General features: G+C 55.4%; 1 protein-coding gene across 5 annotated transcripts; it reads right to left on the reverse strand.

Moving 5' to 3' along the window:
- Positions 1-2,012: 2,012 nt before the first annotated feature.
- ZBP1 (Z-DNA binding protein 1) lies at positions 2,013-13,623 on the reverse strand. Of its 5 annotated transcripts, none has more exons than XM_036323199.1 (8): positions 13,295-13,599; positions 12,416-12,611; positions 9,905-10,126; positions 8,473-8,652; positions 7,129-7,195; positions 5,925-6,116; positions 4,522-4,740; positions 2,013-3,512 (listed from the first exon to the last, which is right to left on the reverse strand). In XM_036323199.1, the coding sequence occupies exons 2-8, from the start codon at positions 12,447-12,449 to the stop codon at positions 3,452-3,454; spliced, it is 975 nt and encodes a 324-aa protein (XP_036179092.1). In that variant the 5' UTR covers positions 12,450-12,611; positions 13,295-13,599; the 3' UTR covers positions 2,013-3,451. The 5 variants fall into 5 exon arrangements, with proteins under 5 accessions (XP_036179092.1, XP_036179090.1, XP_036179088.1 ...); XM_036323197.1 differs by having other exon boundaries at positions 7,129-7,225; positions 13,295-13,598; XM_036323195.1 differs by having other exon boundaries at positions 7,129-7,287; positions 13,295-13,597.
- Between the last annotated feature and the right edge of the window lie 13,282 nt (positions 13,624-26,905).

Consider the following 26,905-nt stretch of genomic DNA (forward strand, 5'->3'; position numbering starts at 1 on the left):
GCACGCCCGGCTGCTCTATCGATTTTCTGCCCAGCACGAGACTTCTCACCGCCCCTGCTGCTGGGGTCCGCCCCATGGACTTCCCGGCGCCCTGGCTTTAGGGGAGAGGTCGGAGTGGGAGAAAGTCTACGAGCCATTTCACTCACAGACCTTTTCTCCCAAAGAGAATCCCTCAGGGGACAGCACAGCCGGGCGAAGGCGTTCTCCCTGAGAGCCCTGCAGGCCCCCCCCCACCCCCCCCCACCCCCAGGTTGCTACGGAGCCAGCCTGTCATTTGAAATGCAGCATACTTTTTGGCATGTGATCCTGTTTTGTTTAATCCTCAAAGGCTTTTGGCATCTTCTCTTTATCCCCATTTTCCAAAATTTCATTAGAACAGGTCCCTCGGTTGAGGCTTGTAGTCACTGTGCCAAGTATCAGGAGGGTTTTCCACTTAAAAACTCCGTCTATCATTTGGGGACTCCTTGTGTTTGATCATCCATGCCTCCTACTTTACCCATATTCTCCACTTAGGAGCAATAGGGCTTATTCAGTTAATCCTGTAAATGTCTCACCTTTGTTATTGTCCATTTTATAAACAAGTATTTATCTACTTATCTGGGGCAAATTTTCTCGCTGTCTTCTAATTCTTCTATTGCTTTTTCTTTTTAAATTTCAGCGTTCATACTTATACTGTCAAGGAGTGTCTCTTCATTTTCCTAAACTTCCTTTTTTTTTTTTTTTTTTTTTTTAGCAAACCATTTTTGTTTCCTGGTTGTGATATACTTTCTTCTTTGGAGGATGTTAATGACGGAGCTTTGGTGTTTTCTTCTGTTCACTGCGTTTTTGTTTTTTCCATTTTTTAAATTGATTTTAGAGAGAGAGGAAAGGGGGCGGAGGGGGAGGAAGAGAGAGAGAGAGAGAGAGAGAGAGAGAGAGAGAGAGAGAGAGAGAGAGAGAGAGAGACACTGGTTTGTTGCTCCACTTATTCATGCATTCATTGGCTGCTTTCTGTATGTGCCTGACCTGGGATGGAACTGTAACCATGGCTCTCAGGATGATGCCCATCTCAGGATGGGCACCGAGTGCCCAGTCAGGGCCGCATTTTCTCTAGTTCCTCATAATTCCTCTCTTATGTTTGTTTGCTTTTTGTCTGACCTTCAAGTTGGAAGCTTATCTCAAATGTCTTGTGAAATATCTTTTAAAATAAAATCTGAGTAGGGTTTTTTTTCTGTAATTTACAGGCCACTAAAGACCCCATACCTGCCCACCATGCACACTCCCCAATTTAAAGCCACATATGCCCACCGATTGCATCTTGTCCCCCCAAAATTCTGTGGAAGAGGCATTCTTGATGTTGTGCAAAGTAGGAGCAGACACACAGAGAGGGTTAAATGATGGGCGTCCACACAAATCCACAGAGTGACTCCACCCCATGATCGCCCCTCAAGTGAAGTGCTTTCTCTTTCCTTCAATAAAGAAAGCCTTTTCATGCTCAGGGAATCCTGGGAAGAAGCCCCCACACCCGCTTCCTGAAGTGGACACCTGATTTCTGCCAGCTCAGCACCCTTCCTCCTCCTTCCTGAGGTCTAGGTCCACGTGGATGACCTCACTTCCCCCATCACATCAGTCAGAGTACTCCATTCTCCCTGATTGGTTCAAGAATCAGCATGTGACCCATGCTCAACCAATCAGAATCTTCGCTGGGACATTCTACCAGCAGTATTTGGCTTGAAGAATTCTCTTTCTAAGTTGTCAGGTCATAAGCCTTGGGTGACTGGTGGCCACATAGAGAGAGTCAGAGAGATGGAAAGAAAGGGGCCTAACAATAATGCTTGAGCTCCCGGACCCAGCCATTCCTGAACTGAGGTATCCCTTGATTTCCCAATTGCACGAGAGAATAGGTTCCCTTTAAAAAAAAAATGTATTTTTAAAAATATATTTTTATTGATTTCAGAGAGGAAGGGAGAGGGGGAGAGAGAGAGAGAGATAGAAACATCAGTGACGAGAGAGAATCATTGATTGGCTGCCTCCTTCACACCCCCTACTGGGATCGAGCCCACAACCCAGGCATGTGCTCTTGACAGGAATTGAACCTGGGACCCTTCAGTCCGCAGGCGGACACTCCATCCACTGAGCCAACCCGGCCAGGGCCAGACTCCCTTTTTAAAGCCCAGGCGAGCTAAGTTTCTGTCGCTTGCAGCCCAGATGCTCTTGAATCACCGCCCAGACTCTATTTCTGGCCTAAGCCCTCCTGGGCCCACCTGCGATGAGCAGGGAAGCTGGGGTGAGAAAACAGAATTGCCTTTGGGAACAGGCCGTGGTGCTTTTGGAAAAGCACTTCTAACTCATGGGGTAACCCGCCCCCTCCCCCCCTGGCTGTCCAACTTCGGAGGCTGCAAGTTCTGTGCACCTGAAGGGTGAGGGAGGGTGGGTGAGCCAGGGGCAGCGGGTGGGGGATGGACAGGCTTAGCCGCTCTCCGCTGCTGACGGTAGCTAGCTAATTTTCTTCCCGACGAGGCCAGAGCTGCCCTTCACCTCCAGTCCCCATTAACTGCCGCACGCTTTGTCAGCATGTTTATGACAAATTAATTACACGGAGAGAAGTCTCGCCGGAGCAGCTCTGGTGTGGGGGCCGGGGCTGGGCTCTGAGATGCTTTCTGATCGTGCTGACAAGGACCTGGTTAACCACAGACCTCGGGCCAACGTGGCGGCAAGCTGTGGGTGTGCAGCTCACCACGGAGGGCAGCCAGAGCCAGGAGCAATGAGCCGAAGCCCATGTCCACCCCTGGACCTGGCGGCATGTTTGCAAACCGGATAGCCAACGCGAGAGTGATTTGGGGCCCAGGCCACCATGCTGGCCAAGATAACTTTGTCCCCGGAAGGCCGGGCAACGCCAGCCCGTGGGAAAGGCCCCGGCCCTAGCGAACCCAGGACCTGCCCGTCTGCCTGGAATCCGTGCGCAGGTGGCTGGGTTTGCTCAGAGCGCAGTGTCCCGCCCAAGTCCCAGGCGCATGTGGTCCGCTCGTTTCCTTCCCCCCCAACCCCCCCGAGAAGGTCAGGCCTTAGTGAGGAGAGAGTGGGACCCGATGCGAAGTGGTCCAGCAGGCTGCGGGGAGTGCGGCCTGGGCCCTGCGGCTGCCGGAGCACCCCTCCCATCAGCCCACTGCTCTCTGCACCCGAGGGTCCTGGGGGTCGCACAGCAGACCCAGCCTTGACTCATGCTGGCCACGGGCAGGAGGCAGGAAGGTCAGCAGTGACGTTTATGGGACACAGCTGTACAGTGCGGGGGTCGTGGCGCCGCTGGCTCCCTCCCGGCCTTGTCCGCCTTTGGCTGTTGGTTCTGAACCCCACCTCCCCCCGGACCCTGTGCTGGGGCCAGTCCACTCAGGGGCTGTCCTCTGGGGCCTCTGAATCCCGGTCTTGAAGAGTCATGGCTTCCAGGTGGGAGGTGAACGTGGACATGTCGGGGTCAGCACGACCAGCGCCATGTGGGAACTTGCCTCTGGGCTCTGCAGCTCTGGACCCGGGTGCTGGGAAGAGACGGCGCCAGAGCGCGTGAGCCGCCTCGCCTCAGTGACCAGGCGGTTTGGTTCACTGGGGTCCATGACAGTAGCTCCCTGCTTCCCCAGCCCCTGCTCTGTCCCGACCTGTATCCATGGAGACTCTGAAGCGCAGCTCATGGCCTGCCCCTCCAGGGACCAGCTCACTTCAGCTACGTCCTGACCTTTCCTCGGGGCTTCCTGGTGCGAAGGGACGCCCCCCGCCCCCCACCATCAGGACTCTCTTGCTCCCTGGACAGGTCCCCCTTGTTCCCACCTCAGGGCCTTTGCACTGGCTGTTGCCTCCACCTGCAATGCTGCCCTCAGATCTTTGCGTGGCTGGCTCAGGTGCCCCTCCTCCCAGAGCCTGTCCCGCCTGGCACAGGCCACCCCTCCCATCACGAGGCTGCCGCCGCCCCCGTGTGCCCCTCGTCAGGGTTGTTTTGTACAGCGCCCGTCTCTCTTGGAAATGCTTGCTTGCTTGCTTTGTGAGTTGTCCCTGTTCCTCCTGGCCCCTGATCCCCGTGAACAGAATCATTTATCTGCTTTGCTCGTTGCTGTGCCTCCGGAAGACAGGGCTAGGACCCGTGAGTGCATGAATGGCCGCTGCCTCCTCCTCTCGGAAAGATGGACGAGGGTGGCTACACCACTGCTTCTTGAGAAGAACCAGGGGGCTGAGTGGCTAAGGCCAGGCAGGCGAGGACAGGGGAGGGGACGTGTTCTGGAAGGCTCCAAGGAGGGCAGCATCACAGGCGTGGGGCTGAGTAGGTCCTCCCTTCCCAGGTGGAGAAACGGGCTCAGCGCCCAGGGATGGGCTAGGTCTCGGGCTAGAAAGATCTGACCTGCACCTGTAACAGCCTCCTGACTCTGACCCTCTATGCCCCCCTCCCCCCGCCTCCGGGAAATGGGAGGCACTACTGGTGAAGAAATGAATGAGAGAGAGAGAGAGAGAGAGAGAGAGAGAGAGAACTTTCAGGGGCCCACCAGGTCCCAGGCTCACCCGCGTCCTTGGCCGGCTCCCCTGGGTCCCCGTGGCTGGCCTCTGGCCCTGCCCCTGCCCCTGCTCGGCAGACACTCAGGCTGTTGCTGTTGCCGATGGCGTCCTCCTCCAAGAAGCAGGGCTTGATGGGGACTCTCTGGGCCGCGTCCCCCTCCCCCTCGGGGTGAGGTCCTGGTATGGGCATTCGGATTTCGTCTGGGCCAGTAGTGGCGGCAGAGACTGTCAGTCAGCCCGAGAGAGACGGGAGGGGGGGCGGTGAGCAGCTGGGCCAGAGCGGGACCCCCAGCCTGGCTCTCCAGCCCTCCCTGCGCTGGCGCCCTGGCCCCCACCTCCCCTGGCGCCTCTGCAGCCTGTCTGGGCTGCAGGCTCTCTGTCCTCTGCCCCTAGGGGGCAGCGTGGGTCCCACCTCCTCCTGCTGCCCAGCTGACCTGGTCCTCCATGCTGTGCCTGGGACTCAACCACCCTCTCCCCTGCCTCCTGCCCCTCCTCCCCGCCTCCTGCCCCTCCTCCCTCTGCCCAGAAGCTCTAGGCCAGTGGTTCTCAACCTTCCTGATGCCGTGACCCTTTAATACAGTTCCTCATGTTGTGGTGACCCCCAATTTCATTGTTACAGATTGAACATAATTAAAGCATAGTGATAAATCACAAAAACAATATGCAATTATATATGTGTTTTCCGATGGTCTTAGGCGACCCCTGTGAAAGGGTCGTTCGATCCCCAAAGGGGTCGTGACCCACAGGTTGAGAACCGCTGCTCTAGAACGATATCTCCAGCTTTGGTTAACATCTTCTCGAGGCCCCCAGCCCCTGCTGTCCTGCTCCTGCCGGTCCCACCCAAACTTCGGAAAAGACTGTCCACACTCAGCCGCCTCCTCTCACTCCCCACACTCCTCTGTCCCCTCAGGTCACCGCTGACCCTGGTGGCTGGACCCCATGGAGCCCCTCAGGCCTCATTGGCCTCCCCGTTCTGGAACCTGCATCCCTGGCTTCCCCTCCCTCTCAGGCCTCTCTGCTGGCTTTCTCCTCAGCCTGCCTCTGATTACCAGTGACCGGGAGGGTACAGCCTAGGCCTTCTGGTCACCATCGACAGTGCGTAGTAGGGCACCAGGTCCTTCGGTGGCTCCTGCCCTCCACCCTCCTAGATGCCATCCCAGTCGGCCATCTCTTCTGTGCCCCCTTCAGCTGCCCCGACCTCTGCTGCTGCACGCCCGTTGTACAGATGAAAACACTGAGGGTTCCTGAGGGGCGTAGTAGGGCTGGGAGCCTGAGTACTAGCTCTAAAAGCCCCACCTGCTCCAATTTCCCATCATGCCTCTCTCTCTCTGCAAAGACTGGCTTAGGTTCCACCCATTGAGGAGCCAAGTGGGGTGGGATGGGCGGATGGCTGCATGACCCCCCGTTACCTGGGGGGCTGTGGCCACGGCCCGTGGCCGGGGTGCTGTGCACGTTCATCTCGTTGCCTTGTCCCAGCTGCACGCATTTGATCACAGAATTGTCTATGCGGATGTCCTGCGGCCCCCAGGATCCAGCCGGGGGAGCCTGACCCGAGGGACCCGCTGCTGGTGGTGGAGGGAGGTAGCAGGGAGCCGTGGAGCCTGGCAGGAAACACAGCTACGTGACCTCTGACCCTCCCAACAGCCACACACACCAAGTGCTGGCTGGACAGGAGACAGGCCTCCGGACCCTTCCTGGCCCCATCGGAAAGGGGGGCCCAGCAGTTACCACGGGGTCCCCAGGAGTCAGAGCGTCACTGGGGCACTCGAAACGCAAGCAGCGAGCCCACCCTCCCCTCCGCGTCGCCTCAGTGCGCCAGCCCCTCAGGGGGAGGTCCCTCTGGTGTAAGCGCATCTCTGACCAGCTCAGAGCCTCCGGCACTTCTCTCAGCGCTTCTGTTTATGGTGACCTTCCTGGCTCCCACACGAGGTGATGCTGCACAAATTTACTCTAACATACATTTGAGCAGAATGAAAGGGAAACCCTTTAACATGGAGTCAGCAGTCAGACATGGGCCTGGCTGGAATCGGGGGGCGGGGGGAGGCTCAGAGGATTGACGTTGGGCAAACGTTGATCTAGATTTTCGGACAAAGTTCTGCATTTCACAGCCGGGGAAATGGAGGCCCAGGGGGGGAAGGGTTCTCTAGACGTCGCAGGGCGTGTTCCCACTTGGGGGCTGATGCTCTCTCTCACTGTTGTCCCTCTCACCCCAGTGCCTGCAGGGCCGTATTTCATCACGACTAGGGTGCCGCTGGCGAGATGCAGCCCAGTGCTAGAGATGTGACGATGCGGAGAACACAGTGTGTCTCGGAATAAACAGAATGCTGCAGTGGCCCCTGTGGCATCCTCCTGAGGGGAGCAACCCGAACTGCTTCTCATGGGAAGAGATCGGTCCCCTGGGAAATGAGGCGAACGGTAGTGGAATGAAAGGGATTAGGAAGGTTCGATCCAGGCATGGGAAAGACGCCCTCGCTCTCAGGAGGCCGTGAGGAGGACCGTGGTGATCTGAAGGCCGCCCTTTCTCCTCGGAGGGTTGACTGCTCCCTGTTCCCTGACCCACCCGGACAGAGCAGCTGCCCCAGGTCCTCCCACGGCGTCTCCCAGGGGACTCACCGCTCTCCGTAGGGGCCGTTAACTTCACGATGGTGTTCCCGTGTCCAATCTGGACGGCTTCGGAGTTCTGGATGGAGATGTGGCTGTGGGGTCCGCTCTGACAGATCATGACAGGGCTTTGCTGGTAAATGATGGGGGGTGGGGGGGCCCTGGGAGTCCCTGTGGAATAACATACCACTCAACCCCTCCGCATCCCCCGACGGATCTGGGGCTCCAACTGCCGGCTGGCAGCACCAGGTCTCCTGGCAAGCCTGGACATAGAGTCCCAGTGCCCACCGGGGTGCTGAGTCCGGAGCCCCTAGCCAGGAACGGGCATGTCTGACAAATGCTGCCACCGGCATCTTGGATGACCCTCTCCTGGACATCGTCATGGCAGGTCACCCTGCCTGAGTGTCCTCTGCTGCCCCGAGAGGATCGGGGAGCTTCCTGCTCACCTGCCCTCTGCCCCTCTCCCTTCGGGCAGCCACACGCTGACCGTGAGCGCCCCCCAGCCAAGGCTGGCGGCTGTCCACAGAGAAGCTTTGCTTGCCTCCCGAGGCATGTTTAAGAATTTGCCTTTGTGACCAGTGTCTGAAATCGGCTGCTGTCGCAGGGCGTCACTCCTTGGCTGCTGAGGGCCCTTGGAGCAGGCGTGTCCGCCCACGCGGGCCAGCTGGGCACCTGCCCGGGGCTTCGCCGCTGCACACACAGGCCACATTCCCACCTCTGTGGGCCCTGGGCTCTTGTGCCTTTGTGGGCCCACTTCCTCCATTAAAAATATTTTTTAAAATTATATGTTATGACTGCATTAAGATAAAGACATATAATCTAGGCGAAAGTCGTTATTATGATTATAATGTTCACTGTTTTCTTCTGATTTTAAGAGGAATGAGAACATTTCTGTGGGGCTGTAAAAGGACCGTGGGCTCGAGGCCCTGCGACTGCTGCACCTGGTGGATAAGTCGCCCTGGGACTCCGCCCCCCGCTATCTGAGCCCAGCCCGGTCTCCTTCAGCAATGCCAACTCCAAGCTGGGCAAAGTGCCTACGAACTGTCAGCAGCCTCAGGCTGAGCCCTGCGCCCAGGCCAATACAGTCAGGAGTGGGCCGCCCCACCCAGCCCCTTGCCTTCTGCAACTACAGCCTCAGGCCCTGCCTCCAGGAGGCCCTCCCTGGTTACTCCCCTGTCATGCTCCTCCCTCCTGGAACCCCTTCCAGTGACTGGTCAGCAAGACAAGTGCAAGCTTCTGGGAGGTTCTGAAGGTGGAGCAGGCCGAGTGCTCAGCAGGGTGCCCAGCAAGGAACACACGTTGGGCATCAGAGCGTGTCTTTCCCTGCCCTGCCCAGGGAAGCATGTAAGGGCCTACCTGGTTGATAAATTTTCCATGTTTTTGAACTCTTATCGAAGTCCAGAAGGTGCTTTTCCTGCATGGCATACAGGTATCGGTTGACATCCTTTGACGTCTTCATCCCCAGGGACTTGGCGATGCTCAAGGCCCTCTGGGGGCCGCTGGCTTCCAGCAACCTTAAGATCTGTTCCTGCAGCTCTGTGGGAGGCAGGAGGGTGGGTGGTTAAGGAGGACTCCGGACTTGGAGTCTGCTCCACTGCTTACTAGCTGTGCGGCCCTGGGCAGCCGCAGCCCCTCTGAGCCCGTTCCCTCGTCCATCAGACACATGATCACAGTGCCCACGGAGGCTGTCCCGGGGCCGGGGACGGCACCGAGCCTCCGGGCGCGCCTGGCACACGGGGCTGCACAGTGATGTCAGCTCTCGACCGGAGGGATCGATTCTCAGGCCGTTAGCTTCTTCCACCGCAGAGACTGAGCGCGGCCTCCGGGCCCTTAGTGGGAACCTCCCGGTGGGGTGGGAGGGTCACGGCCCTGAACTCTCATAGCCTGTGCTGTGGCGAAGGAAACGGGCCCTTGTCCCAGCAGCTGAAAGGAAGCCACTGCTTCCGCGGTCACCCAGCTGAGAGCCAGGTTTCTGGGAACGGCAGCTTGTCTTGCAGGGTCCCGTCTGCTGGAGAGAGGAAGACGGCCAGGGGTGCAGGAGCAGGGAGGGGGCGGGACTCTACCAGGCGAGCTCTGGTCCTGCCCTGCCTCTTTCCAGCTGTGCAGCTGCCCTGCTGCCTAACTTCTCTGGGAAAAGGGGGTTGGGTGCCGCCTCTTCGCATCCAGGGAACCCTGGGTGCGCCCTGGCCCATTGTAAGCGCTTGACCAATGTCAGCTCTTTTGGTCTGTGGGCTACAGAACTGGCTAAGAGGATCTAGGGCAGCGGTTCTCAACCTGTGGGTCGCGACCCCTTTGGCGGTCAAACGAACCTTTCACAGGGGTCGCCAAGACCATCCTGCGTATCAGATATTTACATTACGATTCATAACAGCAGCAACATGACAGTTATGAAGTAGCAACGAAAATAATTTTACAGTTGGATTACAAGATGAGGATCTGTATTTAAAGGGCCAGAAGGTTGAGAACCACTGATCTAGTGTGATGTTAACTTTGTTCTACCATCATCATCATTGTCATCATTACTTCCTGTTATTATTGTGCTTTGCTGAGCACCTACTATGTGCTGGCACTAGGCTGAACCCTTTGCATCTAATCCTCTCGAAACCCTGCAAAGCAGCCCTGCTCTTGTCTCCATTGGCCAGAAGAGGAAGTGAAGGCACGAAGAGGGGACATTGTGCACCCCCGAGGGGCAGAGCCTGTATTCAAACCCAGGCCCAAACCCAGGCTTGTCCGTTGCCAGGACTGCTGGTGCTGGGTACACCGCCCCCACCCAAGGTTGGCAGGTTACCATGGCTGGGCCGGGCCGGCTCTGTGGGAACCATTTCTCCAGGCCCACCCTCTCTCAAGCGCCATTTCGCAGAGTCATCGCAATCCACTTGCAACTTATCTTTCATCCGGTAGAGAACATGGTTGATGTCCTTCCTGGGCACTTGGCATTCCTTTGCCAGCTGGGCAGCCTTCACAGGGGTGCCAGCGCCCTTCAACACCTGCAGGATCCTCTGCTCAAGGTCTGGGAGAGGAGAGAGGGGCAGGGAGAGAGCTGAGTGCCCAGGCTGGAGCCTGGGCTAGAGGCTCGGGGGAGGGGCCCGAGCAGAGCCTGAGCAGACATCCCCCAAGGACACTTCTGTTCAGTGAGAGGCTCACGGGCTGCTCAGAAATGACCTTGGCTGGACAGCCTGGTGGCCAGAGGAGGCGTCCGGGCCTTTCACGGGTCCTCCACTTGCTGAGAGTGGCTAGAAGGCAGGTGGGTGCTTAGCTCTCAGGTGTCCTCAGAGCAGAGGGGAGTGGAGGTGGCAGGATGTGGAGAGTGAGGGCAGGGGGGGCAGGGGAGGGGGGGGAGGGGCAGTGGGCCCGTGGCCCGAGGGAGGCATGCCACTCTGTTCCCAGATCCCAGCCACCTCCTCCCTTCAAAATCTGCCCTCCTCAGGCTTGCCCTCCCTGCCTGTGTGGTTTGCCCTGGAAATACTGCTCCCGGCTCCCTTGAGTCCCCTCATCTCCTCTTCTCTGCTTCCACCTCCTCCGGGCAGGACCCCCCCAACCAAGGGGGTATGCGTTCAGGATGCAGGGGGCGCTGTGGGCGGCAGGCCACCCATCAGCAGGAAACCTGGGCCCCAGGAACCCCGAGGGAAATGGACGCGGGGCCTTCTTGGGAAGCCAGGCCCCTTCCAGGGAGGCGGCCCTAGCGGGTCCTCTGCTCTGGTTTATCTGGCTCCTCGGCGGCAGCACTAGTGGGGGGGACCCTCCGGCTCCGGTGGGCGCTACAGCCCGGCTGCAGCTCGCCTTTGTCACAGCCTTTGTCACCTGCCGGCAGGTGAAGCGCAGTTAGAGCACCTGGGGCGCCCACTCCTTCACCCACTGCTACCCAAGCAGTCATCAGCCGCCAGAAACCCTCCTCCAGTCAACCACACACGGGCTCTGCCGTGTCCTAAAAAGAGTTTTGATTCTTGAAAAGCCGGCCCCTGGTCAGCCTCCACCCGCCCCCTCCACCCTGACTGCAAAGGCAAGTTAAGGGAGCGAGTCCCCAGCAGCTGGGAGGCTGTGAAATGGACGAGGTACAAGGGGTGCGTGATAAGGAGGGGAAGCCACCAGAGAAGACGTAGCCGTGGTTACCGAGTGGCCTCGGCTGGTACCTGCCTGTCCCCTCGACCGGTACCTGCCTGTCCCTTGGGGAGCATGTCAGGACCCTGGGAGCCAATCCACCTAGGCCAGTGGTCGGCAAACTCTAGTCAACAGAGCCAAATATCAACGCCACTTCTTCAAAATAGACTCGCCCAGGCCGAAAACCGACTTCTGCGCATGGGCCATGAAGTTTCAATCGCACTGTACGTGCACCCGCACAAGGTATTTTGTGGAAGAGCCACACTCAAGGGGCCAAAGAGCCGCATGTGGCTCGAAAGCCGCAGTTTGCCAACCACGGGCCTAGGCCACACCTGCCCTCCCCTCCCTGCACCCCCTTTGCCTCCTTTTTGTTCTCCGAGGCTGGTTTCCCAGGTGTGAGCCCGGCTCTGCCACCTCCTGGCTGTGTGACCCTGGGCCTCAGTTTCTCCACCTGTGAAGTGGGGTAACAGCAGCTCCTTCAAAGGTTGTGGTGAGGATGGAATGAGCCAATGAGAACAGAAACAGCAACTAGAGACCAAAACGCCGCCCCCATCCCCAGCCCCCAGCCCGCAGCCCCCAGCCCCCAGCCCGCAGCCCCCAGCCCGCAGCCCCCAACCCCCAGCCCCCAGCCCCCAGTCCGCAGCCCCCAACCCCCAAACCCCAGCCCCCAGCCTGCAGCCCCCAGACCACAGCCCACAGCCCCCAGCCCCCAGCCCGCAGCCCGCAGCCCCCATCCCCCAGCCCCCAGCCTGCAGCCCCCAGACCACAGCCCACAGCCCCCAGCCCGCAGCCCCCATGGGCACCCTAGAACCCAGGGATTGCTCAGTGCCGGCCCCTCTGCTGGGGCCTTGGGAGTGAAGCTCTCAGCGGAGAGGGCAGCTGGGGAATGTATGTCTCTTATCAAAGCGGCCTGTGCTGCTTCTCAAAATGAGTCTGAAGAGGGCGCTCAGCCCCCAGCATCAGCCGGATGCCCTGAGGTTTTCGCCTCTCACAGCCTTGGTGGTCTCAGGTGTGAAACGGGAACATGGCAGCACTCACCACTGAGGTGACTGTGAAAAGCCTGGGGCGTGTGGCCTGGCACCTAGGGCAGAGCCAGCCCCCAGCCCAGCCCACACTCTCTCCTCTCCTGGGTATGGTCGCTACCATTGCTGTAATCAGTCCGCCCAGGTCCCCACCATCCCTTGGGAGGGAGTACGGGTACCTGTCTCATCTATGTCTGCAGATGCCTGGGCCATGCTGACAGCAGCGGCTAGGAGCCCGGGGAGACTTGGGGGCCCTGAGAAGGTGGGCTGGTCGAGGCTGGTGTCCCTGTGTGGCTGAGGCTGGGGCTTCTGGCAGCTGTGACGGGAGGCTGGCTTCACGGGCAGGCACCAGCTGTTTACACCCCGGAAACAGGCCTAGAAAGCCGGGACTGATCAGCATTGTGGAGAAAAAGAAAACGAAACTTCGTGTGTGGCTTTCGAAAGAAACAAAATTGAAAGCAGAATCGATGAGTAAGAGGCAGTGGACTAGATGCTGGAGGGTAGAGCTGAGTGACTTCCAGGTGCCCACTGATGTCCACCCGCCCCCGCCCCCCACAGAGGCTAGGACCCTGGGTGCCCATGATCGTGTGCACTTCGAAATGACAACTGTCGTTGATGAGCACCTACTGTGTGCTGTCAAATCTCATGGGCCCTGTACTCACCTACAGGGTCGGGACTAGCACTGGCCTCTTTTCTCAGCGAGGTCACTTGTTCAAGGCCACAGACATGCTTGGGCCCTAACCCAGCCCCTGGCTCTGTGACCGTGGGCACGTTATTTAAGCTTTCTGTCTCCACTTACTTCCAGTCAGTCATGAGCACCACTGGGTGCCCGCATGTGTCAGGCGAAACACCCATCACTTTCCTGAGTGATCCCCAAGCCGGCCAGAGCCATGTTCTCTTTCGGGTAATAGAGGGGAAACAGGCCTCCAGAAATGCAGGGCGCTGTGTGAGGCAGCCACGAGGATCAAGAACGCAGCCCGGGAAGTCCCTGGGCCCCAGGTCCCAGCTCAGAGCCTGGGCGGGCTAGGGACAGCCCCGCTCCCTCGGGGCACACTCACCGGGCAGCTGTTCTGCAAACGCCGGGGCCGGGGCCAAGAACGACAGCGACAGCAGCGAGGGAGCGGGTCCCGGGCTCGCCCAGAGGCGGCCTTTGCAGAGCAAGCAGGCCTGATGCCCAGTCCACAGCAGATCCACGCACTCCAACCTCCGGGGCGGGGCCGAGCGCCCCCGGTGATGTCATTGGCAGGGTGCAGTGGTGGAAAGCCAGACTACGCCATAAAACCAGGAAACCACAAGCGTGCTTTTGTTTCCCTTTTATGTAAATCCTTAGAAACCCGTATCTCCCTATGCACTGACGAGCTTAACCTTAAAGGCAGGGTGGTTGCGGGTGTGGAGGAAGATTGTGGAAAGGGCTATGGGTGAGCCCCGGTGGATGCTGGGAGGCGCCGTGCCGGGACCGGCCACCAGGTGGCGCCCGCTCACCAACCCGGGCGCTGGCCCACCTCCCCCTGGCCCCTCCGATTGAGGGGGGACCTCCCACCCATCATCTCCCCGGGGAAACCCGAGTCCATCTGGCCCGACCTCGGCTTCTCTCCCGTCCTCTCCTCCTCTGGCTCCTTAGCTCCTCCCAGGGTGCAAGCAGCAAGCCCAGGCCTTGACCCAGGTGCCTGGCCTCTGGGGCTTGCAGGCCAGGCTGAGGGCGAGCTTCCTCCTGAGGGTCCAGTTGGCTTCTGGAAGGACCACTTGTGTTTCGGTGGCGACGGCTGGCCACCGGGCAGTGTTTGGATGGCCCCTCCCGAAGCCACGTGTGGCCTCCGCCCTGGCTCTCTGAGCGGTCCCCGGACCCTGCGGCAGGAGCCACTGGGAAAGGCCACGCGCCTGGGAGGTGCCGCCTGGACAAGGGTCCTGCCTCGCCTTCTTCCCCCGGCAGGCCCTGCTTCTCGCTGTGGGTCAGGACCGCTCTGGGCCCTGGTTTCTTCAACTGTAAAACAGAGGATAAGAAGAAGAAGCATGTCTACGTGATACTTGGTAGGTTCTCACAAGTTAGACAATGTGCCGGGTGCATCTCTACCATATAACTTTGGGCCAAAGAAAAAAAAGGCGAGAGAGAAAAAGAAAGAAAAACAGTTGAACATGGGTGGGCTCCAAGTTCCCTAGCATTGCGCAGCACGTCTAGAATTCACGGGAGCCATGAACCTGCTGTGAGCCTCTCGCCACACTGAGCGGGATTCTCACTTTTGAAGATTTGGATTATCTTTTATTTCTCTTCTCAGTTTAAGAGATTTTCAAGGTAATTTTGACTTTAAAGATGGTCTTTAACCCAGAGATCAGTGGCTTACGCCATCCAGACCCTTCTTTCTTGTTTTCTCCCCAAACAGTCTGATAGGTGGGCTGTCCAGGTTTGGTGTGGCACATCATGAGGTTAGGACCCAGGCCCCTTCTATCTTGTTGCTCTGCCATTTGTGGCCTCCATTCCAAGATTGGCCTTGAGCTCTAGAATGGCTGCTTACGCTCCAGCCATCACATCTGCATTCCCTCCAGCAGGAAGAAGGAAGGGGAAGAAGGGCATGTGTCTCCCTTTGAAGAACATTTGCAAGTTGCACGCACATGCCCCTGACATCCCATTCAGCTCATGTCCTGGCAAGGGAGGCTGGGGGAATGGTCTTTATGCTGGGCCGAAGTGCACCCAGCTAAAATTGGGGCTTCTAGTACTTAAAAATACAGGACAACAGATATTGGAGGACACCTAGCTATCCCTTCCATTGAGAGGCTCAGGTGTCCTCCGTGGAAGGAGCGAAGGTACCTCCTCTGTGCCTTTAGGTGTGGCCATTCGTGGGGCCTATTTATCAATAGGTCCGAGTTCAAGGGCAGTTTCCACACTCTCAGAGCCTGCCGCCCAGGGTGGAATGCCAAAGGGGAGAGGAAGGGAGACAGGGACACCAGTTCCGCCTTACCCCCCGAGGAAGGGCCTCAAAGGCCACAGGAGATCCCAGATGTCACCACTGACTGCTGGATCCCAAACCTCCTTTTGCCCCAAAAAGCAGACTCGTTTTCTATGGCTTGTGTTTTTCTAGAAACTGTTAGGAACTCTCTGCCCAAACCAGATGCTGATGACACGTTACTGATCGCGAGTCTTTAGATGTCTCCCTCGCCCTCTTTTCGAAGAGATATGTTTGCCGCACATCGTGTTGTTGAAGCCCAGTCTACTTTCTCCCAGGCAGCCTGGCTGTTGTCTTCACATTTCCCCTGTGCACTCATCTCGAGGGTCAGAAGGCACCCAGTGTGGGAAATGACATGTCTTTGGTCAAGGGCAAAGGTCAGAGAGCTGGAGGTGGCCAGAGGGGATTGCACAAGGTCCCAGGAGGTAGAGGAGGAGGGAGAGAAACCTAGACCAAGCAAAGCTGCTTCGTCAAAGGCTCTGCTCGCTGCCCTTCAAGACAGAGCTCGATCACCCATGTCCCCAGAGTCAGGCAAACCTGGGGTTCTGGTCCTGGCACCCCCACCTTTTAGCTCTGTGCCTGGAGCAAGCCACCACTCGTTCTGAGCCTCAGTTGTGGGATTGTTGTTCAATGAGATCATGGCCTGAAGGTGCTAGCAGAGCACTGAGCAGGTAGCACAGGGGTGGGCAAACTTTTTGACTCGAGGGCCACAATAGGTTCTTAAACTGGACCGGAGGGAGTTTGGAGTGGATGGAGTGTTTGTGTGAACTAATATAAATTCAAAGTAAACATCATTACATAAAAGGGTATGGTCCTTTTTTTCAATAGTTTTATTCATTTCAAACGGGCCGGATCCGTAGTTTGCCCACGGCTGACGTAGCATATGCATATTACACAGGAGCTGGTTATGTCATCATTATAGGATCTGCAGCTGTCCCTCTCTCAGGTGACAGAGCAGTCCCACTTATTTAGCCGGTCATTCACCAAATGATTTCTGTGCCTTCTTAATCACAGGCCACACCTTGGGGCCTGCCTGGGGAAGGGGGAGCAGAGAAAGGCCCCCTCACTGGTTCCTGGTTCCGCTTCCCACTCTGGCTGCAGAAGAGGCCACATTGCGCAGTCCAGGGATTGACAGGTGGTTCCGGTTGAGTCCCGGATCCTCCCATCCCCAACTCTCAGCAGCGATGGATAGGCAGGTGGTACTGAGTTAGGGAGCTGGGCAGGGCTGGGAATTAGCGGTGGTAGTATAACTTGAGATTTTCCCCAGGGGCAAAGGAAGGGGAACTGGAGGATTTTCACCCCAGGGGAGATGGGGATTTGGAAAGGTGTCCTGGGGCTGAAAGTGGGCAAGGGAGAGGGGTGTGGCCAGCCCTGGGCTGCTCGGGCCCTTTCCTCTCCCACCAACTCTTTTCGGAAAGTCAACAAATATACTGGAATAAATTCACATCTAACTTTTATTTTTATAATCAAACTAGAGGCTCGTTGCATGAAGAGATTCATGCAATAGGCCTTCCTTCTCCTGGCTGCCGGCACCAGTTTTCCTCCGGCACCGGGGACCCAGGCCTTCACTCCAGCCACAGCGGAGAAGGCAAGCCTCTTCAGTCTTCAGTTGTCTTCAGTCTTCAGTCCGGCTGGAGCCTTCAGTCTTTGCTCCGTGCCTGGATATGTTGAGTTGATTTGCATACTCATCCTGATTGGCTGGTGGGCGTAGCAGAGTGACACCAATTTGCATGTTTCTCTTTTATTAGTGTAGATGATTTCTAAAAATAATTTTATTTCCAAAATTATTTGCCTACAAGAAATTTATTTAATTGCAATTGCCCACAAATCCTTCACCAAGTGTCCAGGAGTCTTGGGAATTCTCTCAAAGTGGGGCGACCTCACCTGTAAATTTGTTTCAAACAATTAAGTGTAATGAAATTTTTTTATGATGATTAAATGGAACAATTAGTGAACTTGACATGTTAGGTTTTGTAGCCTTTTAGTTAAACACGTATGGATCCCGAATGTGCGATGCTTCCCCCACCCCTATATTTTGCAGCTCAAACACTTTCAAAGGCTTCTGGAAGCCAGAGGTGCTGAGACTGTCACGCCCAGAAGGGAAAATGAAGGAAATGGGGAGACACATCATAAGAGAGAAGAGTCCCTGGGGTTGTGGCCCAGGGTGAGTGCTGGTGGCGGTTTCAGAGGGGCGGGATTTGAATCTGGATCAGATAGCCACAGCGCCAGCCAAATGGCTCCGCTGCTTGGTGGCTCCGCTGGCCACCCCTGTGCAGAGCAGGCTGGAGAAGCCAAACACCATGGATCTAAAACAATCCGGTTTTAAACTTGTTCACTCAATCAAGTTAGATGCTTTTAAAGACAAATTTAATTATTCTGAGCTCAATGAAAGCCTTTTAATAAGCTGAACACCATGATTCCAGTCTCTGCCCGCAGGGCCACCAGTCAAGGCAAGGCGGGAGCACAAAGCGGAGGGAGGGGAGCAGGTGGAGGGGATGTGGGAGGAAATGTGGGGGAGGGGCACAGGGTTGCGGCAGGAGACCCCCATGCGCGCACACACGCACACGCACATGCACACGCACACAGACACACATGTGCACACACAGTTGGGCATTTGTTTTAGAAATGTGTTTGCACATTTAAACCCATCATTTGTTCCAAAGCATCTGATTGTGAAGCTTTTTATAATATTTTGTTTTATTTTTGGAAGCAGCTCTTTTTCTTCGGGACAACTGTACAGAGTGCGAAGGAAAACGCAAGCCGCTTGGCAGACGCCCTGTGTGCTCTGCCTCCCTTGCTGGCTCACACTTTCCTCGCGCTCTGAGCGTCCCGTCGATGCCTGCGACAGGAAGCCAGACACACATGCTGAAACAATTTCAACAAATACCAACTCAGAACCAACTCCCAGGGCTGGTGCAGGCGCTTCTGCCTCCCCGCCGGTGCGAAGGAGACAGCTCGGCTGTGCAGTGCGAGAGTTGCCGTGTTTATAAACAGCTTTATTTTTCAGCATTAACGCATCCACTTGTCCAGTGTAATGGCCTCTGCTGTTTTTATTTTTAAGATATATTTTTATTGATTTCAGAAAGGGAGGGAGAGGAAGAGGTAGATAGAAACATCAATAATGAAAGTCATCGGTCGGCTGCCTCCTGCATGCCCCCTACTAGGGATTGAGCCCACAACCCAGGCATGAGCCCTGACCAGGAATCGAACTGTAACCTGGGTCATAGGTCAACACTCAACCACTGAGCCATGCCAGCTGGGTGGCATTTGCTGTTTTTAGCTACCTAGCACACAACCTCCTTCTTCTGGTAAAATTGCCCCAATTTTCCTTTTTTATTGATTGATTTTAGAGGGACAGAAGAAGGGAGAGAGGGGGGAGAGAGAAAGAGAGAGAGAGAGAGAGAGAGAGAGAGAGAGAGAGAGAGAGACATTGATTTGTTATTCCACTTATTCATGCATTCATTGGTTGATTTTGTATGTGCCCTGCCCAGGGATTGAACCCACAACCTTGGCATATGAGGATGACACTCTAACCAACTGAGCTGCCCTGCAAGGACTCTCAATTTTCCTTTTGAGAATCACTTCTCTCCCTTCTCAATCCATGTGGATGGGAAGGAGCTGACCTCACCTCCAGGTTCAGGACAGGGCATGTGCCCAAACCTGGCCAATCAGAGCACTTGCTTCTGTGGCTCAGTTTAGGGATGGGCATGTGATCTAAGCCAAGCCAATGGGATTTAATTCTGGGACTTTTGGTGGAAGAATTGGAAACCAATTTCTTCTCATTTGATTTAGAGCTCTCAGAATTGAACTGGGAAGAAGACGCCACCAGGACAGGAGAATCTGCTTGAAAGGGGAACCAGTGACAGGTGAGAAGCTTGATGGTGGGGGATAGACACCTTCCTAATGTTGCATGTGCACATCTGTACCTGGTGGTGTGTGATCTAGCCCAGCTCTGGCCTGTTGCTTTTCAGTTACAAAAGTCAACAATTCAGACCTAGTAAACATGTTCAACAGGGTTGCAGGATACAATATCCTATCTAAAGGATAAAGAGGGAATATGCAAATTGACCATCATGCCATCACAGATATGGCGGCACCCATAGTCACAAGATGGCGGTGCCCAGTCCCCTCAGCTCTGCCAGAGTCCCCCAGTCCTTTCAACCCCGCTGAGGGGGTAGCAGGTGTGCCATGCAGCTGGACCCACCCTCAGCCCCGCAGCCACCCAGGGCCAGCCCGAGGTGCAGGCAAGCCTCGGATGGTGGCTGCCCAGCTGCCCAAGGCCTCCTGAGGCTCAGGTAACCAGGGCCGGCCAAGGCTTGTGCTACTGGCAGTGGCAGCAGCAGAAGCATGATGGGAGCGTCGCCTTCCCCTGATCACCAGGTCGCCTCCCACCCCTGAGGGCTCCCGGACTGTGAGAGGGGGCAGGTCGGGCTAAGGGACCACCCCTCCAGTGCATGAATTTTCAAGCACTAGGCCTCTAATCATCATATAAAAATCAACTGCATTCTTACAGACTAGCAGTGAAAGATTCAAAGTAAAATTTGGGAAAAAAATATTCCATTTACTAAAGAATCAAAAAGAACAAATTACTTAGAAATAAATTTAGCAAGCCTCCCCTCCCCCCACCAACCGTTCAAGACTTATACTGAAAACAACAGACCATCACCGAAAGGAAGTTGAATAAATTCTACGTAAGTGGAAAGGCCTCCTGCACTCATGAGTCGGAAGGTTTAATATCCTGGAGGCAGCCATAGTCCCTAAACTGACCTCTACAGATCCAAGGTCATCCTTATTGATACCCCAGCTGGCTGTTGTGCAAAAACTGAAAAGCGATCCTCAAATTCATAAGAATCCTGGTATATGCAAAATGATCTTGAAATATGAGAACAGAATTGGAGGATTTGTGAAAGTTCCTGCAAAGTTACCATAACAAGGACTGGGTAGAGCTGATGTAAGAGACGCAGCTCAGTGAAATCGAATTGAGAGCCCAGAAATAAGCCCTGCCGTTGTGGTGGGTTGATTTTGACAAGGATGCTGAGACAACTGAACAGGGCAAAGAAGAGTCTTCAACGGATGATGCAAGGAAACCTGGACACCCATGTGCAGAAGAAAGGATTTGCACTCCTTATGCCAAGTGCAAAAATTAACTCAAAACAGATCAAAGACCTAAATAGAAGAGCTAACCCTAGAAACCTCTTAGAGGAAACAGGTGTAAATTTGCATAACCTTGAGTTTGGGCAATGGTTTCTTCAATATAATATAACACCAAGAAACCAATCTATATAATGAAGAGCCAGGGTCATTACCACCCAAGGCTTGACCAGATCAGAAGTCAGTGCTGGGTCGCAACCCAGCACTGACTGTGGGCGCTTTGGGAGCCCCGACCTAGCACTGACTACCAAGGGGGCTGCAGATCAGGGGCAGAGAGAGGCCTGCAGAGAGATAGGCAGGGTCTGATCCGTAGCCTTTGTGGCAGCCGTTGATCAGAACTTGCCTCTCTTTCTCTCCTGGCCTGGCCAACAGCCGTGTCTCCATTTCTCTCCAGGCCTCCACCGGAGCTGCTGATCAGCCCCACCTTTCTGATCAGGCCCCATTGATAGGCCCAGAGATGCTGACTGGCATAGAAACTGATCAGTCAGAACCAAATCTGGGTGAATTTAAGGAGCCAATGGCTGCCTGGGGGGTGGAGCTTTTGACACTGACTGGCATAGAAACTGACCAATCAGAACCAAATATGGGTCAACTGTAAGGAGCCAATGGCTGCCTAGGAGGCAGAGCTTTTGATGCTGACTGGCATAGAAACTCACCAATCAGAACCACATCTGGGTCAACTGTGAGGAGCCAATGGCTGCCTAGGAGGTGGAGCTTTTGATGCTGACTGGCATAGAAACTGACCAATTAGAACCAAATTGGCCATTAGAGGAGGGCAGTTGGGGCGAGATCAGGCTGGCAGGGGAGGGCAGTTGGGGGCGATCAGGGAGGCAGAGGCAGTTAGGGGCTATCAGGCAGGCAGGCAGAGGCAGTTAGGGGTGATCAGGCAGGCAGGTGAGTGGTTAGTAGCCAGCAGTCCCAGATTGTGAGAGGGGTGTCTGACCAGTTGTCAGACATCCCCTGAGGGGTCCCCAATTGGAATGGGTGCAGGCTGGGCTGAGGAAACGCCTCCCCCCCCCCCTGCCCCGCATGAATTTTGCGCACCGGGCTTCTAGTAAATAAATAATTAAGCTGGACTTCATGAAAATTAAAAACTTTTGTGCTTCAAAGAACACTCTCAAGAAAGTAAAAAGAAAACACAAAGAATGGGAGAGTTTTCCTGCAAACTATATCTAGCAGGGATCTAGTATCCAGAATACAGACATATTACAATTCAACAATAGAAGACAGGTCACCCAAATAGAAAATGGGCAAAGGGCCCTGGTGTGGATCAGTTGGTTGGAGCATCATCCCTGTTGGGGCACATACAGGAGGCAACTGATCAATGTTTCTCTCTCACCTCCCCCTCCCTCTCCCTCTCCCTCTCCCCCTCCCTCTCCCCCTCCCTCTCCCCCTCCCCCTCCCCCTCCCCCTCCCCCTCCCTCTCCTTTTCCCTCTCCCTCTCCCTCTCCCTTTTCCTCTAAGTTCAATTAAAAAAATGGGCAAAGGGTTTGAATAGACGTTTCCCCAAAGAAGAAATGCAAACATTCAATAATTAGGTCAGCGGTTCTCAACCTGTGGGTCGCGGCCCCTTTGGGGGTCGAACAACCCTTTCACAGGGTCGGCAAACTGCGGCTCGCGAGCCACATGCGGCTCTTTGGCCCCTTGAATGTGGCCACGAAGTTTCAATCGCACTGTACGTGTGAGCCTGCATGTGGTATTTTGTGAAAGAGCCACACTCAAGGGGCCGCAGTTTGCCAACCACTGGCCTAAGACCATCGGAAAACACATGTATAATTACGTGTTGTTTTTGTGGTTAATCACTATACTTTAATTATGTTCAATTTGTAACAATGAAATTGGGGGTCACCACAGCATGAGGAACTGTATGAAAGGGCCGCGGCCTGAGGAAGGTTGAGAACCACTGAATTCGGTGAAAACATGCCCGCCATCGTTCATCCTCAGGGAAATGCAAGTCAAAACCACAATGAGATTCCACCTCACCCCACCAGGATGACCTTAAAAATAATAAAAACTTAAAAAGGGAAAGAGCAGATGCTGGTGAGGGTGTGGGAACGGGGGCCCTCGTACATGCTGGTAGGATGCGAATCGGTGCCGCTGATGAGGAAGGCGGTTTGGCAGATCTTCAAAAAGTTAAATATAAAACTGCCATGTGACCCAACAGGCCAGTTCCTCTCCGAGGATGAGAAGTGGAAACATATGTCCGTACAGAAACTCGTACATGAGCATTCAGAGCGGCGTTACTCAGACTAGCCAAACCTGGAGACTACCCCAAGTTCGTCAGCTGAGCAATGGATAAACGGCTGTAATAACCCACCCAGACAACGGAGTGGTACTCAACCGAGAAGTGCATCGATGCTTGCGACAGCATGCGTGAGCCTTGGAAAACACTAGGCTAAGGAAAAGCAGCCAGACACACAGTATAAGAAAAAGATCACATATTGCATGACTCCACTTACACGAAATGTTTGAAGTAGGCAAATCCGTGGAAACAGGAAGTGGACTGTGGCTGCCCGGAGCTGGGGAAGGACTGGAATGGAGCGAGGTTTTATTTATTTTATTTTATTTTTATATTTTATTGATTTTTCACAGAGAGGAAGGGAGAGGGATAGAGTTAGAAACATCGATGTGAGAGAAACATCGATCCGCTGCCTCCTGCACACTCCCCACTGGGGACATGCCCGCAACCAAGGTACATGACCTTGACTGAAATTGAATCCGGGACCCTTGAGTCCGCAGGCCGACGCTCTATCCGCTGAGCCAAACCGGTCAGGGCGTGGAGCGAGGTTTTACTGGGGATGATGCGAACGGCCTGGAATGCGATCCTGGGGAGGCTGCACAGCTCTGTGCCGATACTAAGCCCACTGGATGTTAAAGGTGAGTTTCAGAGAATGAAAATTTTATCTCAATTTCTAAAAACAGAGAACTTTTTTTTTACAGAGAACTTCTGTTTCCGGTTTGAGGTGCAAACAGTGGGGAAGTCATCACTCTTATGCTCACAAGATAAAACAGGTGGACCAACTAAAAATCAACAACTTTTCTTTACCCACCAGAGAACGGAGGCCACGGGACAAGCCTCCACCTGAAAGCTGCAGACGATTGAGTCCAGACGGTCACAGCTGAGCTGCGTCCGGGCGCTGGCCTGGGGCCCTGCTCATTGGACCGGCTCTGAGGGGAAGCTTCGGCCCTTTTCCAGGCGCATTCTGATGGCCTGTGCGATGTTCCTAACCATTTTTCAGTGCCCCACTCCACACCAGGCCACACCCACCGCCCTCCCTGGTCGTTGTGCACAGCGAGGCTCAGCCTCCCCTCCAGGGCATCGCTTTGCCCGTCAGGGCTGCCCTGCCAAACCCCCTGGCGTCCTGTGCTCACGCAGCCGCCTGGCTCACCCTCTCCCTCCTTTCCTTCCTCGTGCCTCTGAGCGCAATAATGCAGCCGTCGGCAACCTCCCTCTCGCTTCTGACAGCCCACTCTCGCCCTCTCGGAGTTGTGCTGTGGTCCCAGGTGAGTTCTTTGAGGTCTGGCATTGGGCCTGATGCACTGGTACCCCAGGAACCTCCTCAGCGCCCCAATGAGCAGCCACCTTCTGTCATGACTTAGCATCACGCTTGTAATCTAATAGATGCTCCAAAAACATCAGCTGTTCTGAGTTCAGTCATTATTCTGGACGGAGACGGCTGCACTGCTTGGGCTGTTCTCAAAAGTGTGTGTGGGGTCTCCTTCCCATCGGAACCCAGGGCTCCCCTCCCCGCTGGGAAAGGCTCCTCTGTCCTGACTCCCTGGGGGAGGTGCTGCCTGTGTGCTCAGCCCAGGACCTACAAACCGGCCCAGAAGCTCCAGGAGACTGGGTTACAGGAAACCCATCCTGGGAGCCTGTTAGTAATAAAAGCGGCTCACATTTGCATGTGGCAGGCACCCTTCTGAGGACTTATCGTATCAGACACCAAGCGCAACCAGCTCACAGGTTCCGCCGTCAACCCATTCTACAGATGAGGTGGCTGAGGGTCAGCAAGGGAGGCACTGGGGCTCTAGAGCCCCGCTGGGCACTGCGCTGCGATGCCCGTCGTGCTCCTAGCACTGAAGCATAAATAAGCTCTTAGGTTCCCCCCAGTCTTTGTGATCTGAGGTTTGTGTGCACCAGAGAGAGGGAGCAGGTAGTGCAGACACGTGCTGAGTTCTGTCCCCATGCAGTGGGCAGCTCTGTAAACCTGTGGTCCAAAAGCTCAGGGAACCTTGCGGCTGAGACCAAACTGGTCATCGCTGCAGGTTATGGGCTCTGTTTAGGCCAGGGGTCCTCAAACTACAGCCCGCAGGCCACATGCAAATACAAATATTGTATTTGTTCCCGTTTTGTTCACTTCAAAATAAGTTATGTGCAGTGTGCATAGGAATTTGTTCATAGTTTTTTTTTTAAACTATAGTCCAGCCCTCCAACAGTCTGAAGGACAGTGAACTGGCCCCCTGTTTAAAAAGTTTGAGGACCCCTGGTTTAGACTGATTAAACAACAACACTTAGACATGAAAGAAAAATAAACACGAGTTTCTGTCATGGGCACTGTGGGGTTCTGTATCCACTTCCTGACTCCCTGGTCTCCCCTGGGAGACGACCGTGATACATCCCTTCAGACAGCGGCACGTCTGAGTTTACTTCTAGAAGAATCCTACCTCAGACAGTTTCTTTCTTGCAGACCTTATCAGAGCCTTAGTCATGCGTTGGTGATTTATGGAAACTCCTTTAACCCAAACACCACCTCTCTTGCTAAAACCACCCGCCCGAGCTCGCGTTAGCACTGGGCTCCCTGCCCTAAAGCAGAGGAGCGAGGAACTGGCCAAGGTCTCACGGCCCCTCAGCTCCGTGGGACCCTGGGGTTGTTGCCGAGGGCGTGGGGGCAGGGGAACGACCAAAGAAACAAACCAGCCTCGTTCCAAAGATTGTAAAATTTATTGTGTAAGTATTGCAGCTCTTCAGAACGTCATCCTTGCCACTAACGATTATTGATAACAACAAGCAATTTCATCAGGCCCGTGGACTGGCATCGAATACAGCGGCTGCCGCAGCAGCGGCGTGAGCACGGCCCGGGTGACATGGACAGTTTGCAGTTTAACGAACTCGTGACACAGGGCGGCAAAGGCGAGCAGTTCCGGCGCCAGGGACAACCGTGGGCGCCGCCATCCGCACGCCACCACGGAGTCAGACGGCAAGGGGGGCGCGCGGCCTTCGCAGCCCCACAGTCACAGCAACATCTGAAGCACAGGTTCCGGAGGATAACAATTCTTTCCTTGCCATCGGGATGTTCTATGGACCTGGAAGCTTTGCGCTGCACGTAGGAAAAAGAAACCTCTGCAACGTAGAATTCACAGACAAGACAGACAAGGACAGGGGCGGCTTCGGTGCTCGCCTGGCCCTGGTGCGCGCTGGACGGGGAAGAGGCCACTCTTAGCTCTTTGCACAAACACTGGGCTTTGAGGGAACGTGGACAGCTCACGGTGGACTTTGCTCAGTCCGTGTGCGTGGACCGGGCTTTGTGGGAACGGGGTGCGGGGGATGTGATGATTGACAAGCAGGAAAACAGTGAGCATGACAGACAGCTGAGCTCCACTGCCTTTTCTGAGCCCAACCTGGTCCCCCTCCAACCAGCCACTTCTAAAGACCCCCACCTCCATGGCAACAGGGGCCTCCTGAGGGGTGCGCAAAGGCTTTTCAAAGATAACAGCCTGACAGTCGACAGAGCAGAGGTTCTCAACCTGTGGGTGCAACCCCTTTGGGGGTCGAACGACCCTTTCACAGGGGTCGCTGAAGATCATCGGAAAACACATATATAATTACATATTGTTTTTGTGATTAATCACTATGCTTTAATTATGTTCAATTTGTAACATGAAATTGGGGGTCACCACAACATGAGGAACTGTATTAAAGGGTCCTGGCATTAGGAAGGTTGAGAACCACTGACCTAGAGGAACTCGTGCCCCCTGCACCCCAGCTCTGGGGTCCACAGAGAAACCCAGAACTTAGCTACAGCACCAATTTCTGGAAACACACACCGTTCTCTTGAGATGCACGCCCGCAGTGGTCACCTGCTGGGCACGAGCCCAGGGACAGGCCGCACGGCAACCTGGCCTGCAGCCCTGACTGGGGCTGATCAGAGGGGAGAGCTCTGCCCTCTAGCCGGCTGAGTTCGGTCGCCCGGCTTCCTCCTAACTCCGAAAAGTACAGTAGATCCAGTAGATCGGACCGCGCCACCGGCAACGAGGTTCAGAGGACCTGGGGGCGCTGTGCACTGGCTTTTGGCTGATGCTGCTCACACCAAGGAGGCCCACTTCCAGGTTTCCACCCAGGGGGGCAGTAAGCACAGTGCTGGCCAGGAAGGCTGGGGCAGGAGGGGTCGCCCGGCCCAGGGAGGACGTGCAGGGTGGAGGGCAGGTGGGCTGGGACGAGGGAGGACAAAGGGAGGTTTGAGAAGCAGCAGCCCTTTGCGGGCCAGGAGCAGGAGGCGGGTCTGGGTGAGCCAGGCACCGCCAGGAACGCCAGCCTGGCGACCGAGCCCAGTGTTTCCTCAGTAAGGCACTAGGGAGACT

The sequence above is a fragment of the Myotis myotis genome, unplaced genomic scaffold (assembly GCF_014108235.1).
Source record: "Myotis myotis isolate mMyoMyo1 unplaced genomic scaffold, mMyoMyo1.p scaffold_m19_p_9, whole genome shotgun sequence".
Taxonomy (NCBI): domain Eukaryota; kingdom Metazoa; phylum Chordata; class Mammalia; order Chiroptera; family Vespertilionidae; genus Myotis; species Myotis myotis.